At 39.2% G+C, this 19,189-nt stretch overlaps 1 protein-coding gene across 5 annotated transcripts; it reads right to left on the bottom strand.

Annotated features, from left to right (window-relative positions):
- Positions 1-9,529: 9,529 nt before the first annotated feature.
- On the bottom strand, positions 9,530-14,561 carry LOC137741769 (DNA replication licensing factor MCM7-like). 5 transcript variants are annotated; one of them, XM_088678979.1, is made up of 11 exons: positions 14,086-14,561; positions 13,922-14,002; positions 13,770-13,837; positions 13,556-13,615; positions 13,206-13,427; positions 12,523-12,701; positions 12,184-12,306; positions 11,962-12,051; positions 11,160-11,336; positions 10,493-10,684; positions 9,530-10,134 (listed from the first exon to the last, which is right to left on the bottom strand). In XM_088678979.1, the coding sequence occupies exons 10-11, from the start codon at positions 10,655-10,657 to the stop codon at positions 9,574-9,576; spliced, it is 726 nt and encodes a 241-aa protein (XP_088535105.1). In that variant the 5' UTR covers positions 10,658-10,684; positions 11,160-11,336; positions 11,962-12,051; positions 12,184-12,306; positions 12,523-12,701; positions 13,206-13,427; positions 13,556-13,615; positions 13,770-13,837; positions 13,922-14,002; positions 14,086-14,561; the 3' UTR covers positions 9,530-9,573. The 5 variants fall into 5 exon arrangements, with proteins under 5 accessions (XP_088535105.1, XP_088535108.1, XP_088535107.1 ...); XM_088678982.1 differs by having other exon boundaries at positions 9,530-10,119; XM_088678981.1 differs by lacking the exons at positions 13,922-14,002; positions 14,086-14,561 and having other exon boundaries at positions 13,725-13,915.
- Positions 14,562-19,189: the final 4,628 nt, after the last annotated feature.

Genomic DNA, 19,189 nt, shown 5'->3' with positions numbered 1-19,189 from the left:
TTAACGATGTATTCTAATAAAGCTTCTTAAGATTCATATAAAACATTCCAAAGATGTTTAAGAAATTTTTTTTTTTCATATTCCGACTTGAATATTTTTTTTTCAATATTAAAAACTTACAAAATTTATCTTACTTGATAAATGAAAAGATCGTTTTCAAATAGCCCATAGCGTTTTCCTTGAAGGCACTGTTGTAGATAATTTTGAATTGTGATTGTGTAAATCTTAGATAATTTTGAATAATAGTTATTTTTTCTCTTTATGATTGTATTTACTTGGAGGACAAGTTAATGCTCTCTCTATTTTCCATTATAAATAAATGCTTTGTGTAGGGAATAATCATCTCATCTTATCTCAAATTCTCAATGGAGTCAAAATTTAATACAAATTTCACAAATAACAAATCACATATTCCCTATTTAAAAACCAATCTAGTTTTTCTACTTAAACTTCACATCTTGCAGTCGTCATCAGATTTGTCACGAGCAATTGCACTTGTATGAAAATCTGAATCATGAATAACCGTATAAACTCCGTTTGGATAACTATATAAATTCCGTTTGGATATCTCACTGCAACAACATGTGGCAAACCACGTTCATAGATTTTTTTTTTTTTTTTTTTTAACTTTCCAGCAAGAAATTGAAACCGCAAATTCGAGCTATCATCAAGATTAGTGTACGTTCCGCCAATGCCCTTTGTTGCCAAGGCCTAAATTATGATTATTGTGAATGACTTGTTAATTTTCTTATACGACATCAATTGTTAATTTGTGTTATGCAGTACACAGAAATGGATGAAGAATTCCGCAATCGAGTTCAAGAAAATACTTGTCGTACGTTGTATTGGTGTATTTGCCGATGGCATTGATAAGCTCATGCCGGAGCCCACAGGGGCATTCACAGATCATGATCATGACATTCTGATGACTCAGAGGTCTGATGATGGACCAGAGAATATGGATGGTTCGGATCCACATCAGAAGATGCCTCCTGAAATCAAGCGCTACTTGTGAGTTCAAAGCAAAATCCTATTTCCTATTGTGCTTGTTTGAATGAAATTTTGGTCTACATGAGTGAATTCGTTAAATTGTGTGGTCGGTAACGGATCATATGCATTTAAATCTTATTTTGACTAGTATCTCATGCCAGAAGTTACATTGCATAATCAATCACTGGCTATGTATGGTAACACTGATACACTTCATGTTTCGCTTTAAACTTTATACTTATTGGTTCGTTATTCATGACTCAATAAATGAATGTTGGTTTTCTCAAGGGTATTAGCTAGCTTGGTTTGTAGTATTATGTTTTGAAAATATGGTGACATTTCGTACAATGTAAGTTCAATAGAGGTGACATGATTCAAATCCGATATTTTAACACGCTCACTTTCAGTTACGGATTATCATTCGGCCGGTGAAATCGGCCAACTAGAACCCAACGGGCCAAAACCCAAACTGTTTTACCCCGATGTGACCTGATCTGAATCCAAAACTTTAACATACTTGGATTCCACAATATTCACTTTCAACCCTTTTTTTTAACCCTTCCACGTCACTCACTTGTTTTGGGTAGCAAGGGATCTGAGTTTTAGATTGCATGTACGGTAAATAAATGAGAGTTTTAACGAAATACTTTCGATATTGTTTACTTTTAATGAAAATAATAATTTTATTCTAAAAAGTCACTTATGGTACTATTTATTTACAATATTTTTTTATCATTTTGATTAAAATTCAAAATTTTCAAGTATTTTTTTATTAGTTTTCCTTAAAATTCAATTGGACCAGCCACATACTAAAAGCCAGAAGCATTGCAACTTTAACTGAGGCCATTTCCTACTTTACATCATGATACAACCAACGCTTACTTCGATGGACAATATCAAGATAGGCAGGGTTGGTTGGGGGTGAAACAGTAAAATCATAAGGTCAGAGAGTGACGAAATCACCAAAAGAATTGTGGTAAAAACAAAAAAGGAGGGGAATAAAAATGATGATCTTCAATCAATACCCTCAAACATGTGGCCATCATCATCCAATAAAAATGTCTGCCAAAACTTTGATTGCCCCACATTCATTCACTCATCTTATGAAATGAGGTTATTTTCAGATCTCTGTGTTAAGAGCCGTCGGATTTTAAAAATCAAACCACTCAATTTAATTCATACGGTCTATATTAACACATTTCATTGTGCCACTTGGGCCAATTTATAGAAACTAAGCCCTTGAGCGGCCCAGATTTCTCTTAAACGATCCAAATTTTTGAATCCATCGACTTAGGCTCAGTCGTTCACCAATTTCTTGTTGTTTTTTTTACAAAGTATGATTTTGTTCTATGAAGTTTTGATGAAGTTTCATTTTAGTCACTGTAGTAGCGACTTAAATCTTTATTGTTTATAAAACGTATAATTCAAGGATAATGACTTGAGTTAGTCAATTTTCGTAAGAAACATGAATTGAGAGGTATTTGAGTGAAATTTGTAATCTTCTAAAAAGACTAATCTACCATTACATCTCACAACCGCCATCGTATTCATATGTAGAGTAGATGTTGTCTACAATGTTTTCATTTGATTTCTATGTCAGTAAACCATGTTTCTATGTTTTAGATGAATAGGAGTGTACGCGACTATAATGCATCGTCATATGAATAACCTCTATAACATTCGAATCGTTAGAGGGGAATTTTCCAGCTTCCGTTGTCTCATATTCCTAGTGTTTGGGCAGGGCTTTCCGCCCTTTCTTGTTCTTCAGAATTGTTGTCTGTTGTTTAATTTTCAGGTCATTGTATGTTTTGTTCCTGAAGTTGTGTATTTTAATAGGATTGCAAGTGCACAGTCGAGTAGCATGTGTTTCATTTCTTGGTTCATAAAGGCAGGGAAATAGTAGCAGAAGTAGGTACCATGCTCATTGTTGTGTAATTTTACTTGTTTCAAAAAATTATAGGAGACAATGAGGAATCACTATGATATCAGATCATATGAATAAAGTTCATAGATAGCTCCCAACATAATACCAAAGCAAATTGGTCCTCTAGTAAATCTTTTGCATGTGGATTTACCACTTTGATAAACAAAGTTAGTGAGCACCAAGGTCCAAAACCATACATATTTATTCTTCATCTTTATTCAATCTTAAGCCCACCTCTAATCCTTCTTGGACGAACCATTCTTCGACGAACCAACATCCACCTCAATACCGCAATCTTCTGATAAGATACGTTTGTAAATCCTTAACTCTAGATCAGGCCATTGAAAAGAAAGAGGTATTTTCAATCACAACGCAATCTACACTTCATTATGTCAAGCCACATTAACCATTCATACTATGCTACTATTATATATTCAACACTTGTCAAAATTTATGTAGAGGTAGATGATCTAGCATTTGTTTTTCCATTCCAATGATTGACAAGACCAACACAAGAAGCATAACAAGATAGCACACAGAGGTTTTTTTTTTTTTTTTTTTTAATCGAGCAACTAAAAGTACCTCAACAGCCGCCCGAAGCGCCTTCTTGCATAAGTCATCAGCTTTGTTACGAGCAATTGAACTTGCTCGAAAATTTGAATGATGAATAACCGTAGAAATTCCGTTTGGATATCTCACCGCAACCTCGTCATAGGCACTAGGACCTAACTCATAGATATAATATAGATGTTATTAGCTAGTTACAATAATTACTATTAGATAGCGAGAATATTAATGGTATAATCATTCTAGGCGTTGAAGCCCCAACAACAAGCACAAGCAGTGTACAAAATTAAATTACGAGGGGCGCTGTTTATACTTACTTCTTTTGCCAGATGAAGCGTTGTACGTGGCCCTGGTTCCTGCAAATTAAAAAGCATAGATGATATAAAAAAAGGATAAAAGATTGTTTCATATTAGATTAAAGAAATCATCTCAACAGATTGACATATTATTTAAACAATCGAGCTCCCAACATACTTACTCACCATGGTAACGTGAACTCGAACTCGAAGAACTAAAACGAGCCATAATTCTGGTTCGAGAAGTCCGCAAGCCGTCCCTGTGACATCCCACATCGCCCAGGAGAGTGATCCTTATATGTATATTCCCATCCCTATCTAGCACGAGGCTTTTTGGGAGCTCACTGACTTCGGGTTCCATCGAAACTCCGAAGTTAAGCGAGTAGCGCGCGAGAGCACTCCCAGGATGGGTGACTCATCGGGAAGTTCTCGTGTGAGTTCCCAGAAACAAAACCGTGAGGGCGTGGTCGGGGCCCAAAGCGGACAATATCGTGCTACGGTGGAGGCGGGCCCGGGAAGTGGTCCCGCCCGGGCCAAGGTGTGACAATTTGGTATCAGAGCCTAACCCTGGCCGTAGTGTGCTAACGAGGACGTTGAGCCCCTAAGGGGGGTGGATTGTGACATCTCACATCGCCCAGGGGAGTGATCCTTATATGTAAATTCCTATCCCTATCTAGCACGATGCCTTTTGGAAGCTCACTGACTTCGGGTTCCATCGGAACTCCGAAGTTAAGCGAGTAGCGCGTGAGAGCACTTCCAGGATGGGTGACCCAAGTGGACAATATCGTGCTACAGTGGAGGCGCGCCCGGGAAGTGGTCCCGCCCGGGCCAGGGTTTGACAATTTGGTATCAGAGCCTAACCCTGGCCGTGGTGTGCTAACGAGGACGTTGAGCCCCTAAGGGGGGTGGATTGTGACATCTCACATCGCCCAGGGGAGTGATCCTTATATGTAAATTCTCATCCCTATCTAGCACGATGCCTTTTGGAAGCTCACTGACTTCGGGTTCCATCGGAACTCCGAAGTTAAGCGAGTAGCGCGTGAGAGCACTTCCAGGATGGGTGACCCATCGGGAAGTTCTCGTGTGAGTTCCCAAAAACAAAACCGTGAGGGCGTGGTTGGGGCCCAAAGCGGACAATATCGTGCTACAGTGGAGCCGTGCCCGAGAAGTGATCCCGCCCGGACCGGGATGTGATAGTCCCAACTAAAAGTTTACAAATTAAATTTTAGTTCCTACGAGATAAAGACCCAACAAGCTGCATAGTCCAAAACGAATACAAAAGATCGATCTTCTTAATTGTTGAGGCTGAATTTAAATTGTTCACGCCCAATAATAAGCTTGTTGTCCCCTTAAGTATAAACATAATTAAGCATAAACACGAACGGTAAAATAAAAAAATAAAAATTCAAATTAGGGTTATGAGAATATGTAATGTAACCTACCTACAACTCTGTTCAAGCACAGAAACGCACAAGCATATATGTTTAATGCCCTGCCTCTGTATATTTGTGAATTACATGTTAAATTCCCTAACCAACATTTAAGCAATCAAATATTGAGATCCAAAACAAACAGAAAAGCCATACAGAAAGCAAAAATTTAGCAAAACAAAACTCAGAAAAGTTAAAACAAACAAAATAAGAGGTTGAATTTTGAATTTTCATACCGTAGAGAGAGAAACGAGGTTTCGGCTTTGGGGTTTTAGCGTCGGATTTTAAAGATGTTAAACGTTGTTTCATGGGTCTAGCGGGCCGGGCTGGAATGGGTATTCGGAAAATATTATAAATTTTTTATTTTAAATTCTAACAACTATGAAATTTACGGAAAGATATCATTTCCGGATCTCTTCCATCAAGACCACAGGATTAAGTGATCTGGACCTTCTAAATTTCATCCAACGGCACACCTGTTTTGACCCCTTAAAATAAGTAATAATTTTTTACCATTGGATGAAATTTGAAAGGCCTGAATCACTTAATCCGATGATCTTGGTGAAAGACATCCGTAAAGGATCTCTTTCCGAAATGTACAAGGAGATAATTAGGCCATATTGATATCGTATAGCACAGATAAATGGGTATAAATTTAAAAGGATAAACCTACGTAGATTTATATGATGCGGTAAAAAAATTTCCATGGCACTCAAATTAAATTAATCACTTGTATATTTGTTCTTCACACACGCTAGCCTAGTTACCATTAACGATGTATTCTAAGAAAGCTTCTTAAGATTCATATAAAACATTCCAAAGATGTTTAAGTAATTTTTTTCAAATTCCGACTTGAATTTTTTTTCAATATAAAAAACTTACTAGTATTTATCTTACTTGATGAAGGATAAGACCGTTTTCAAATAGCCCATAACGTTTTCTTTGAAGGTACTATTGTAGATAATTTGGGATTGTGATTGTGTAAATCCTAGATAGATTTGAATACTAGTTATTTTTTATCCTTTATGATTGTATTTACTTGGAGGACAAATTATTGCTTTCCCTATATTTAACTATAAACTATAATTAAAGTCATTGTGTAGGGAAATAATCATCTCATCTTATCTCAAATTCTCAATGGAGTCTGTTGTACCATATATTGGGCCTCGGTATTTAGGCTTCATGACTTAGCCCATGATTCATGTAAAAGGGGAGGAAACCCTTATTCTATAAAAGGGGCTCCTCACCCTCACTTAGGAGGAGGAATCAAAACACACAAACGAGACAGAGAGAAACAGAAAGCATAAATGGCAAAGAGAGCAAACATTGCCTCTAAAGCCTCCATGTATATTCAACATTCATTTACATGATGAAACGGAATCGACACCAGTGTGGACGTAGCCTCAACTTGAGGTGAACCACGATATATCTTTGTGTTCTTGTGCGTTTGTGTGATTCATGGTCAGATTTACATTGTTCCAAGATCGAACCGATTTTGTGCATCAACATTTGGCGCCGTCTGTGAGAATCGAAACGAAAAGTCATGTCTGTTCTCTTTCATTTTTTTTTTCATCCCAACACCATGAAACCCTCACAACCTCCACCAATGAATCTGCACAACCCAAGAACCCAAAACCTGCCTCTTTGGCTTTTCCAAAAAACCTTCGCAGACTCCCTCTTTACTCACAATCTCTTTCTCTAGCTTAAAGAAACACAGTCGCTCTCTCTCTCAAAGAAACACAACCAAACTGAGAAAAAGCCAATCCATCCATCTGCAGAAAAAGAACTCCTTTTGAGTTTAAATACAAAGGAGAAGCTTTACCTAGCTTTTCTAAACACCTACACTCCTATATACTACCAAAAGAACAACAGTTGAGTTGTCTTCATTTTTTTTTATGCTGGGGAGAAGAGTCTCTCATCATTTGAAGATCTGAAGTACCTATATTATTAAGCCGAAAGGCCAAGTGCACAGCCACTGGCGAACCCAGTGACGGTAGTGAGCCCGCAGTTCTTCACGGAGTACCCGGTGGACCTGGTGATCACAGAGAAGACGGCGCCAACAGGTTGCTCAAGCGATCATGGTGCTCCTTCTCACAATCGCCGACCTCGACGGCCTCCACAAGGGTCTCATCACAGTCGTCACCTGATAGGATGCTGACTAGGATGATGTGTCAGCATTATCAAATTGGTTAATTGGTTAGTTGGTTATAGTAAGAGATAAGGTTGTTAGTCAGTTTCTTAGTAGCTAAGTCAGTCCAGTTACTATATAAGAAAAGTTGTAAGAAGATAGAAGGTTGTTGAATGAAAAGTATATTGTAGTATTACACTGTATCAATACATCGAGCAAAACGTGAAGTTGGGGTCTTATCATTGGTATCAGAGCCAGGTGTATTCGATCTTGCTTAATCCTTCCTCGTGTATGCCTCGTTTTGCTTCCAGGAAAGCCATGGAGTCTCGGGTGTCAACTCTCGAAGCCCAATTTGCCGATTTCCAGAAGGAATTCAAAGATTCAAGAATTGAATTCGCAGAATCAAGAAATGAATTTCGAGCAACTCAATATCTGATCTTGCAGCAATTGCATGCATTACCTTCGAAGGGTAATGGGTCAGTTGGTGAATCGTCTGACGCTACACATTCCGATCTGATGCGACGAATGGGGGTAGATCCGAATCTGGGCAACATTCCAAATCGCCAAGAAACTTTTCCCAATACGGCGATTCAACATCATCCATTTCTTAAGATTGAATTTCCAAGATTTGCGGATGACGATGATCCCTTGAGTTGGATTTATAAAGCAGATCACTATTTTGATTTTTTTTCAACATTAAAGATTGCAGAAAGGTGAAAATGGCGTCATTTCATTTCGAACGGCACACCTGATTTAAAACAAATGGGTCAAGAATGAGGCCCTTGGGCTAAGATATCATCCTGCAGTTCCATTTTGAGCCCACCAATGAAAACGCCTAAAAATTGGGAATCGGACCAGCTTTGGGCCCGACAGGATAGACGGATGAATTCATTGATGTAGTCCTTTAGCGAGCCATTTTGTAAAACATGGGAAAATGACATGTTGAAGTCCAATTGGTCCCCTGGCCCAAACCGTTGGAGAACAGACTCTATAAAAGTGGCCCAAAGCCCAAACCCAACGTGAAGTTTGTACCATTTGAACCAAAGGGCAACATCGCCCGTGCAGTGGAGCCCGACAATGGTGACCCGGTGAGCCGCTTCGATGCTGTGATAGGCCATGTATTCTTCGGCGAGGGCCAACCAACTATATGGATCATCCCCAAAGCTTCGATGCTGTGATAGGCCATGTATTTTTAAAACTAGATACATGACCAGAAGGATGCTGGTAATAAACAAACTTGACCAGAAGGATGCAAGAATGTGGCAAGATGGATTAAAAAATGGTTGAAACTTGAACAATTTCAAGCTTCAACGGATCTTTGTAGTTTACTTCTTCCATATTTTTTAAATCTAGATACATGACCAGAAGGATGTTAGTAATAAACAAACTTGGCCACATTGACATTGTACTTAGAATAAACTTTTTCTATTTCTTAATCCAGTTTTCATCTTTGGGTGGTGTTAGATAGTATCTACTCACAAATATTTGACGTTTAAGCACCGATTAGCGCTTGAGTAATTAACAGGTATACTACATTAGCTAACCAGATTGCCGACTACATCGTGTGAGTCTCACACTAACTGCACCTCTGGGAGAAATGTATTGTGTCGTGTGTGAGTAGTGCTTACAACGAGCGGATTAACAAAATCCCATTAGTACATTAATAATACTAACTAGTAACAACCCCATGCCTCTCGTCTCTTTCAAGTAATGTGTGCATGCAGTAATAACTTACCAGTTCATTGTTTACCCGTCCGTCTCTATCCCTACGTAACTAAAATAACTCATAACCCCACGTCTACGATCGTTTAAAATAAAAACGATAACAGGTGGACCTGTCTATGTGTGACATTCATTTGTTTCATCAACAACTGATAGTCTTGCTACCAACAACCAAAATATTTAAGGAAGATAAACAAATAGCACACCAACAACTTCTATCTCAAAAATAAAAGCATACTATAACCAGAATTAATCAACCTTACCAGAAAACACCATATGGTTATTGTGGCTGCTACCTAAATCAAAGCAAATGTCCCCGGATGGGTGCATGCCAAAACTCTAAGACCCATGTAGAAAAGCACTTCTGCTCATAAGCGTTTTCATATAAAACGCTTTTATTAGAAGCACATCTAAATTTTTAATAAAAATGCAAGTACCCTGCTGGAAATACACTTCCAAAACATGCCCTAAGATTTTCAGCTACGGTTCCAAGTTTTCAAGGCAAAAATACAGGCTCTAGTCATTTAACTTTAATCCAGACCGTCCATTTACGTGGGCTTTGCCCCCATTAACTAGAGAAAGCGGTAAAATTGAAAGTAAATAAACGGGCGGGCAACGGCCCATATCCAGTACAAGATCAACGATCACAAAAAGGAACTTACTTTGGCCGCCGAGCTGGGTGAGAAACACCCGCTCCCACGTGGACAGGTCGAAGGCCGCCAGCGCACCATAGCGGTTGCCCTTGACGACGTCAGCAATGGCGACAAGTGGGTGATTCCTGGGGCCGTCGATGGCGAGTCCCAGCGAAGAATTTCCAGCCAAGTCAACGTGTTTGACCACGGGGACTTCCACCAGAACCGCATCGGGATTGTCGTTGGGCACCGATATTGGGCCGATGCCGCCGTCTATGAAGGAGACGAGGAAGCGACGGTTGAGATCATCCCACTTGGCGTATTCAATGGGTTGGAACAGCCAGCTGGATTTTTCACGAATTGTTGTACAATCTAATTCATCCATCTTGTCAAATTCATCAATAGCACATATTCCCATATCCGCTAGCACCTGAAATGAGTTATACTTCCACAATCCACAGTTCAACACCCAGAAACACTAGAAGAATATTCAGATAGATAGCCTAATAGAGAACTATGGGGATCTGATTTAATTAGGGATTCTAAATTGAATTTGTTATGGATTGACTCCTGAAAACTGGCTAGATTCAACTTCCCACTTTAATTTCTAGCTATTACCTCTGCATCAAGGGCACACATTTGGTATAACGCAATAAAAGTCTAACATTAAGAAATCTTAAGTATTATCCATATATTCGACACGTAGTTACTATTTTATATGCTCTTCCACTCGTATAAGATGTGAAAATAAACATAGATGAAAAAAATAATATATATAACTGAATGGAGCATATGTGTCTCACCAATGCTCCTCCTTCCAGGACCATTTCATTTGCGACGGGATCTTTCTGAACAGCAGCAGTTAGACCAACTCCACTGCTTCCTTTGCCAGTTGTATAAACTCCCCTTGGTGCTACATTAATTATGTGTTTGGGAAGCTGGCTCTTTGCAACTCCAGGATCACCCATCAGACAAATATGTAAATCTCCTCTAATCTGCATTTGGAAGGAGAATATATTATGAGCTTTTGTAGTCCTACCATGCAAATGATAAAACATGCTATGACCAGTCTACTGTATCAGTATCACAGACATGATATGAGCTCACAAATTTTCCTAAAAATAGAACATTTGGCTTGGGAATCCCATCTTAAAATGGAAGGAGACAAATTGCAAACTGAAGCTCATCTTACATAACCATTAATCAGTGACCAAGACAAGAGGAGCCAGATCAGGAAGCAAGGTCAAGAGAGAGAAGGAGGAAGAGAGGACTGCTGATCTTCCACTTCACTACAGAGGATGCATCCAAATGATTTCTATAATCTTGTGAATCAAAATTCTCAAAATGGTAAGCAAAATTCACCCCACTTAGTGGGAAAAAGGCTTTGTTGTTGTTGTTGTAGTAAGCAAAATTCAGTTTGACAACATGTATGATTGAGTTACATGGTATCTGGTAACGTTGAGAACTGACCTTCTTTCCATCTTTTAGTTTCCTGTGAGGAGCACCCACTAGGAGCAGAAGCAGCGCCTTTTTTATGTCTTCATGCCCAATATTTCAGGTGCCAAAGATCGAGCCAGCTTTTCATATATGTTACCATCCTCAGCCAAACGTGCAACCTGTTCTTCCTCATCTCCTATAAGTTTGTAACTACGGCATAACACAAGTTAGTACACAGCACCTATTATCACGTAAGAATTAAAGCAGTTTATCAAAGCAGGTAAAAGAACAATAAGTTTAGCAAAAACTGCACTACAAGCACCAGATAGAGTCTATGTTAAGAGTTGAAAAGATGGGAACAATATATAGTGAAAGATTGGTATGAAAGTAATTTAGTCCAATACACAAGCATAGATGGTTTTGTTGACCGAGAACTGATAAAAGAAATGTATAAACAGATGACCAAATTGAACTGAAAATGTAATAATGGCTTCCTCTTCATATTTTTTTCTTAGTATGTGTGATGGACATGGCTTCTAAGTAAGTATCTGAAACTAAGCATGCCCGCATTGCTCTGAAACCAATGTAAGGAATAGGAAGAAAAATCCCAGATAGTTTCACAACATCACCCGGAGCTACCTAATGGTGTTGAGAAAGAGGCACATGAAAATTCAAAAGAAAAAAAGTTAAAATCAGTTAAGTAGAAGCAGGATGTCATCACTTCCTGCAATCATGTGAAACGGAAACCCCTGCCTGCCCCATTGCAAAGGCTTAATTCAAAACTGTAAGTTTACGCTTAAAATACTCTATGAGAATTAACATAGAAGCATGCTACCTTTCTTGTGAGTTCACCCCTGAAGTGAACAGTCATTGTCCGTGGAACATGGCCTTTTGGAACATCTTCAGCCAACTCTTGTATCTTTGCCTGAAATTGAACAACATCTCAATATATCATGGAATGATGATAAACACTACTCTTGAAAAAATAAATGCACAACCATATTATAATACAGTCCTCACATTATTAAATAATTATGACTAAATCAGCATAAAGTACCTCTTGAAACTTCAAGAACTTTGATGCCCTGAGTTGAAGTATAAGGTTCCCCTCTGTTCTATTTGTTATACAGCACCTGGATGGGCACTCAAAAAGTGGCATGAAGACTCGAGCAGTTACTTCCTGAAAAAAGAGGCTTTAAAGAAATTAGGCACAAGTATAGACCCAGTGTCATTGAATCAATTATACTACAAAGAGGGAGATAAACAAGAAGGTTTTAAATGAGTATGTATGGGTTTGTAGCTGGCAATAAAATGTTTCATAACAGGCTGAATACTCAAACTGTATTATGGCTTCTTGGCAATCAAATGGCTGAACAATAGGATTATGTGTAACTACCTGGTAAATCTCAAAACCACATTCTTCACATGTATAGACAGCAACCTTCATCAATGGCTTAACATCTGAACACCGCGTCACAATACCTGAAATCCTTACAAGCTGGCCAATATGTGAAGCCTTGACCTCCCTAATTGCATATGGCTTCGACTTCCCACTTGAAGATGCTCTTATGTAAACTTCACGAGAATACATATGAAAAAAATACTAGTCAATTAAAAATGCACACAAACCTGCATAGAAAGCTTCGCAACAATGGAAGTTGAAGCATATGAAACTTATTACAACCAGTGACATGGAATCTATGTAAAAGCAAGTTTCCAATTTCAATCTGAGAGAAACGTCTTTTGAACTTACATTGTAAGAAATGTCACCGTATTTTCAAAACATATACTACAAATCAAGCTAGCTAATACCCTTGAGAAAATCGACATTCATTTACCAGCTAGTCATGAATAATGAACTACCAAACACACAGTATAAACCGAAACAGGAAGTGTATCGGTGTTACCATACATATCGAATGGCTGATTATGTGCTGTAACTTCTGGCATGAGATACTAGTCAAACTAAGATTTAAATGCATATGATCCGTTACCGACCACACAATTCAGTGAAAGCACACATTCAGACCGAAATTTCATTCGAACAAACACAACAGGAATTAGGATTTTTGCGTTGACCTCACAACTAGTGCTTGATTTCAGGAGGCATCTTCTGATGTGGATCCGGACCATCCATATTCTCTGGTCCATCATCAGACCTCTGAGTCATCATTATGTCATGATCATTATCTGTAAATGCCTCTGTGGGCTCCGGCATGAGCTCATCGATGCCATCAGCAAATACACCAATATAACGCCGAGTGTTTTCTTGAACTCGATTGCGGAATTCTTCATCCAATTCTGTGTACGGCATAACACAAATTAGCAATTGATGTTCGTATAAGAAAATCAACAACTCATTCACAAAAACAATAATAACAATTTAGGCATTTTGCAACAGAAGCCCAAAAGGCAAAGGCGGAACTTACACTAAATAAGTCCTCAATATCAATCTCGATGGCTCGAAATTTTTGGTTTGCAACTTCTTGCTGGAAAGAAAAGAAACATTTAGATACTGCTGCTGTATAATTAAAATATTCGAAAAAATTAATCCGGCATTCAATTCAACGGGAAATTAGGGTTTTCAGACCGTACTACCATTGCTTATTGGAAAATGTGGTAAAGAAGGAGATGAGGACTCACAAGGATGCGCATGTATTTCGGTTCACCATTCGAATCGGGAAAGTTGGAAAGGAAATCCTTCGCGAGCTCTGTCAAAAACAAAAATCGAAATGAAAAACGAAATCAAGTAATGACCAAGAAGGGGAGAGAGAGATCGGCAGAAAAAATTTGACCTTTTTCAGCGCTGAAGTCGACGTCCTTCATGGTTGCCGGAACGATAGAGAAAGGGGCAGTCGGTCACACACACACAAAGGCTGAAATGAAAGAGAGCTCAGATTTGGCGGCAAATGGCGAATAGAGTTATGGTTTTAGCGGGAAAATAAGGGAACGGTATTACTTTTCATTGAGCTGGGTCAAGGCCGAAAAAAAAAGGCCTAGTAGCAGGGCCGGCCAAGCACTAAGTAAGACTTGAGCCATCTCCAATTGCGCAAATATAGGTCCCTGCAATTTTCAAGCCCTCTAAAATATAATTTTTAGAAAAATAGAGTTGAGGCTATTGTAGTCTTATTAGATTAGAAATATGATCAAATAAAATGTAAAATCTATCATATTTCGGATATCTCTTAGACTATATATTATCCTATTAAAGTTGTAAAAGTAAGGAATTTATCCCAATAGGAATTTATTGTGTAATCCTATTGATGTGGCCTTACATAATGAACTCTGGATTATGTTTTGAATGAAAAGGAATCGGATCCAAAGGAACTAAGCCCACTAATCAATGCTCGGGGCCATTGAAATTTGACTTAACGGCTATAAACAGAGGACTCCTCTAAAAGTTATAATAATTATAGCCATTGGATCAAATACCTCTATCCCCCTCTCTCTCTCTCTCTCTCTCTCTCTCTCTCTCTCTCTCTCTCTCTCTCTCTCTCTTCGATGGCAGGTAACCTTTTTGTACGGGCGTAATCATTGGCAGGTTGATTCATTAGTTGGTCGTCGTCACCATTACTTTGTCTCAAGCTAAAAGGGCTCGGTTCCTTTTGATGATATTTTAAACTGTATGGTGAGCAGGTCAGATCTCAAGGGCATTAGTCTAAACATTTTCGGAGAAGATTGGCGTTGTTGGTCGAATAGGAAGTGGGAGAACCTTCAGGAGGCAGAATTACCATCCCGCTTACTTGAAAGACCGTCACTGTTGAGTGCGTTGGTTCAGGAGTACGCCAGCCGATCATCAGGACTATAAACAACAATGGAATTCTACATCTCTCATTTCCTCATCGTTGCTTCAACCGGTCATTCCATTTACGTTGGCTAATTTAATAGGGTTACCATCAGAGCCGGCCCTAGGGGTGCAAGTGGTGCCACCGCACATGCCCCCAAATCGGAAGGGCCCCCGATTTTTCAATTTTGCATGCATATACGTATGTATAGTATTATGCGTAGAACATTTCAAACTTGAGTCCTAACGCAAGTGGTATTATTGCTTCTTTGCACCGGGCTAGGTAATGGGTTTGAAACTCGTCTCCATCATTTTTTTAGTTTATTTTTATTAAATGCATGAGCTTCCACAAAATCGTATAAAAATTCCACTCTATAAGATGAAAATTCGAACCCTGACCCTCTAAATAGTTAAAGAAAAATAATACGTCATTTTTCCACTTGTTGATTTGTTAAAATTATTTGTGCTATTAGAATTTATAGAACTCAATTGAAAAACTAAAGTTATTTTTTTGAACAAAAAAATAAAAAAATTTAAATTCTTAGTACTTTTTAGGACTTCTAATTCATTTTCACACAAGGCCCCTGAAATCTCAAAACATGATGGGCTCGGGTACTTTTTAGGGCCTTCAATTCACTTTCACTACTGTTTATAGTGGGCCCTGCAGCTAGGGCTGCAGGCTATGGCCTCGGGTAGGCTGCATTAGGTAGCCCATATATGCATACAAGCTGCAGGCTTGCAGCATAGGAAAACAAGCCCAATCAGAAGCAAGCCCAAGTGGGTGTGAGGGAAGGCAGCCCAGCTTTAGGCTGGCATCGGTTCGTGAGGGAAATAGGCGCAAAAGGGTTGAAGCCCAAGTGGGCTAACCCAGGACAAGGCCCAAAAAGAGTCTGGGTTTGATTCGGGGCACCCCAGCTTTGCCGGGTGCGTGTGATCTCCGGAGTTAGCTAAACGGCGCCGCCACCTTTGTGGTGTTCTCAGGCGAGGCCGAGGCGGGGTGTAACTAAAAACCCACAGCCTTGCGGAGGTCTGCGAGTGCAGAATCCAATTCTCAATTCGCACAGAGGATAGAGAGGGAGTGGGAAGGAAGAGAGAGCAGAGCAGAGCAATAGTTATTGTTTATATTTTTTTTGTGTAAATTTTGATTTCACTGGATATCAAAGAACAATGCTCTGTTCACCAAAAAAACAAAAACAAAAAAGAGCAAGTGACTACTGTCAGCATTTGTAAAAATTTCCGAAATATCAATTACCAAGTAAAAATCCTCCAACAGAAACTACCAACTTTTTCCTCCTCAAAAGTCTTCAAAAAAATCAACCAGTTCTGGCTGATCCCCTCTGATCCCCTCCGTCACCGTTTGCTCCGTTTGGCTTCGCTCCACCACCATTTGGTTTCGCTCCGCCACCGTTTGCTCCCTCCTTTGATGGTGCTGGAGGACGGGGAGGAGGAGGAAACCCGGACTGCTTTGCAACATGGTCGATCCTTTCTGTGATGTAGCTCATCTTGACCGAGTGTAGTTTGGATTCCGTAAGCAGGTCATCCAAACGCCCATCCATCTTGAAGGAGCACACAACGCCTTTCGCTGGTTCGTTCGGGCCACTACGTTCAGGTTTGACAAATACTCGGTAGACTTTCATGGCAAACTCCCCCGTTGCGACCACCAAATTGAACTGGGCTAGCCGGTCAAAGAAGTCTGCCCTCACAGGGTGAGCAGCAGCCGCGAGTCTCATCGCCATCTCCTGGTTGTCGGGGTGGGCGGTGACTCGAACGACATTTTTCGGGTGGGGCACCGAAATGTTAAGCTCTACCTTAACATTCGATCGGGCACCGCCTCCGCCTCCGCCTCTGCCTCTGCCACTTACAGTAGCCCTGAGTTTTTTAAAAATATGAGACACGCTACCGGCGGAGCGAAACATTGGGCGAGAGAGGGAGTGAGGCGAGAGTGAGAGAGGGAGTGAGGTGAGAGTCAGCCGGGAAAAATGTGACCTTTAGTGAGAAAAAGAAAGAAAGATGTGATATTTAGTGAGAGAAAGATGTTTATTTTTATAAGAATAATATTTTTTATGAGAAATTAGGTCTCAATTCAGGTAGCTTAAGGAAATCAAACGTGCATTGCTGGATTTGTCTTATGGCAGTTATTTTACCTTGATCAGAATAAGGACAAAAAAAAAGAATATCGTAAATTCAAAATTTCTGAAATTCTCTCTATGCTCCGCCCACGATCAAGGCTGAAGGAAAATTTCGGGTTGAGCAGCCAATAAAAGTTTGACACGTGTTGGCTGTTAGTCCACCAACTTTTTTTGTTTTTAGCACAGGACAAGTAAGGGTAACGACAGTCAATACCAAATAAGTCCAAAAGGCAACAGAAGCCCAAAAGGCCAAGGCGGAACTTACACTAAGGGCTGGTTTGGTATTGCTGTGCTTTGAAAAAAAGCTGATTCTACTGTGCTGTAAGAATAAGCGGCTGTGAAATAAAGCAGCAGAGTGTTTGGTAAACTTTTTTGTAAAAGTGCTTTTGAAAAAAAAAAAACAGTATTATAGTGTTTGGTAAACTTTTATGTAAAACAGATGTGAAAAAAAGCCGATTTTTCAAAGCTAGGTTTTGCAGCTTCTTGTTTTTAGCTTTTTTTCACCCAAAACTGTGAAAAAAAGCTGAAGCTGAATGTTTACCAAACACAAAAACAGCTCCCAGCTTTTTTTGATACCAGCTTTTTTCAGAATCACCTCAGTACCAAACCAGGTCTAAATAAGTCCTCAATATCAATCTCGATGGCTCGAAATTTTTGGTTTGCAACTTCTTGCTGGAAAGAAAAGAAACATTTAGATACTGCTGCTGTATAATTAAAATATTCGAAAAAATTAATCCGGCATTCAATTCAACGGGAAATTAGGGTTTTCAGACCGTACTACCATTGTTTATTGGAAAATGTGGTAAAGAAGGAGATGAGGACTCACAAGGATGCGCATGTATTTCGGTTCACCATTCGAATCGGGAAAGTTGGAAAGGAAATCCTTCGCGAGCTCTGTCAAAAACAAAAATCGAAATGAAAAACGAAATCAAGTATTGACCAAGAAGGGGAGAGAGAGATCGGCAGAAAAAATTTGACCTTTTTCAGCGCTGAAGTCGACGTCCTTCATGGTTGCCGGCGATTGGAGAGAGAGAGGACGAACGATAGAGAAAGGGGCAGTCGGTCACACACACACAAAGGCTGAAAGGAAAGAGAGCTCAGATTTGGCGGCAAATGGCGAATAGAGTTATGGTTTTAGCGGGAAAATAAGGGAACGGTATTACTTTTCATTGAGCTGGGTCAAGGCCGAAAAAAAAAAAAAAAGGCCTAGTAGCAGGGCCGGGGCAAGCACTAAGTAAGACTTGCGCCATCTCCAATTGCGCAAATATAGGTCCCTGCAATTTTCAAGCCCTCTAAAATATAATTTTTAGAAAAATAGAGTTGAGGCCATTGTAATCCTATTAGATTAGAAATATGATCAAATAAAATGTAAAATCTATCATATTTCGGATATCTCTTAGACTATATATTATCCTATTAGAGTTGTAAAAGTAAGAAATTTATCGTGTAATCCTATTGATGTGGCCTTACATAATGAACTCTGGATTATGTTTTGAATGAAAAGGAACCGGATCCAAAGGAACTAAGCCCACTAATCAATGATCGGGACCATTGAAATTTGACTTAACGGCTATAAACAGAAAGAGGGAGTGAGGTGAGAGAGAGTGAGAGAGGGAGTGAGGTGAGAGTCTGAGTGAGAGAGAGAGAGAGGTGAGAGTCAGCCGGGGAAAGATGTGACCTTTAGTGAGAAAAAGAGAGAAAGATGTGACCTTTAGTGAGAGAAAGATGTTTATTTTTATAAGAATAATATTTTTTATGAGAAATTAGGTCTCTATCTATTCAGGTAGCTTAAGGAAATCAAACGTGCATTGCTGGATTTGTCTTATGGCAGTTATTTTACCTTGATCAGAATAAGGACAAAAAAAAAAAGAATATCGTAAATTCAAAATTTCTGAAATTCTCTCTATGCTCCGCCCACGATCAAGGCTGAAGGAAATATTCGGGTTGAGCAGCCCATAAAAGTTTGACACGTGTTGGCTGTTAGTCCAACAACTTTTTTTGTTTTTAGCACAGGACAAGTAAGGGTAATGACAGTCAAAACTCAGTCAATACTCAAAATAATAACCATATGAAGTGCTCCGTTGCATCCTTTTGTTTAGTTTGTTGACTAAATGTAAGGTTTTAAAAACGTATCAAATCTATCATATTTA

The sequence above is a fragment of the Pyrus communis genome, chromosome 11, assembly GCF_041283825.1.
Source record: "Pyrus communis isolate YQ-2024b chromosome 11, ASM4128382v1, whole genome shotgun sequence".
NCBI classification, from domain to species: domain Eukaryota; kingdom Viridiplantae; phylum Streptophyta; class Magnoliopsida; order Rosales; family Rosaceae; genus Pyrus; species Pyrus communis.
The sequence above is the reverse complement of the archived record's forward strand: the minus strand, read 5'-3'. Positions and strand labels throughout refer to the sequence as shown.

Excerpts from the sequence above, each read along its gene's own strand:
- LOC137741769 (XM_088678979.1), bottom strand. The coding sequence starts at position 10,657 with ATGGGTGATCCTGGAGTTGCAAAGAGCCAGCTTCCCAAACACATAATT. Across the intron at positions 10,135-10,492 it reads TCCTGGAAGGAGGAGCATTG|TATAACTCATTTCAGGTGCT; the intron begins GTGAGACACATA and ends GGATTGTGGAAG.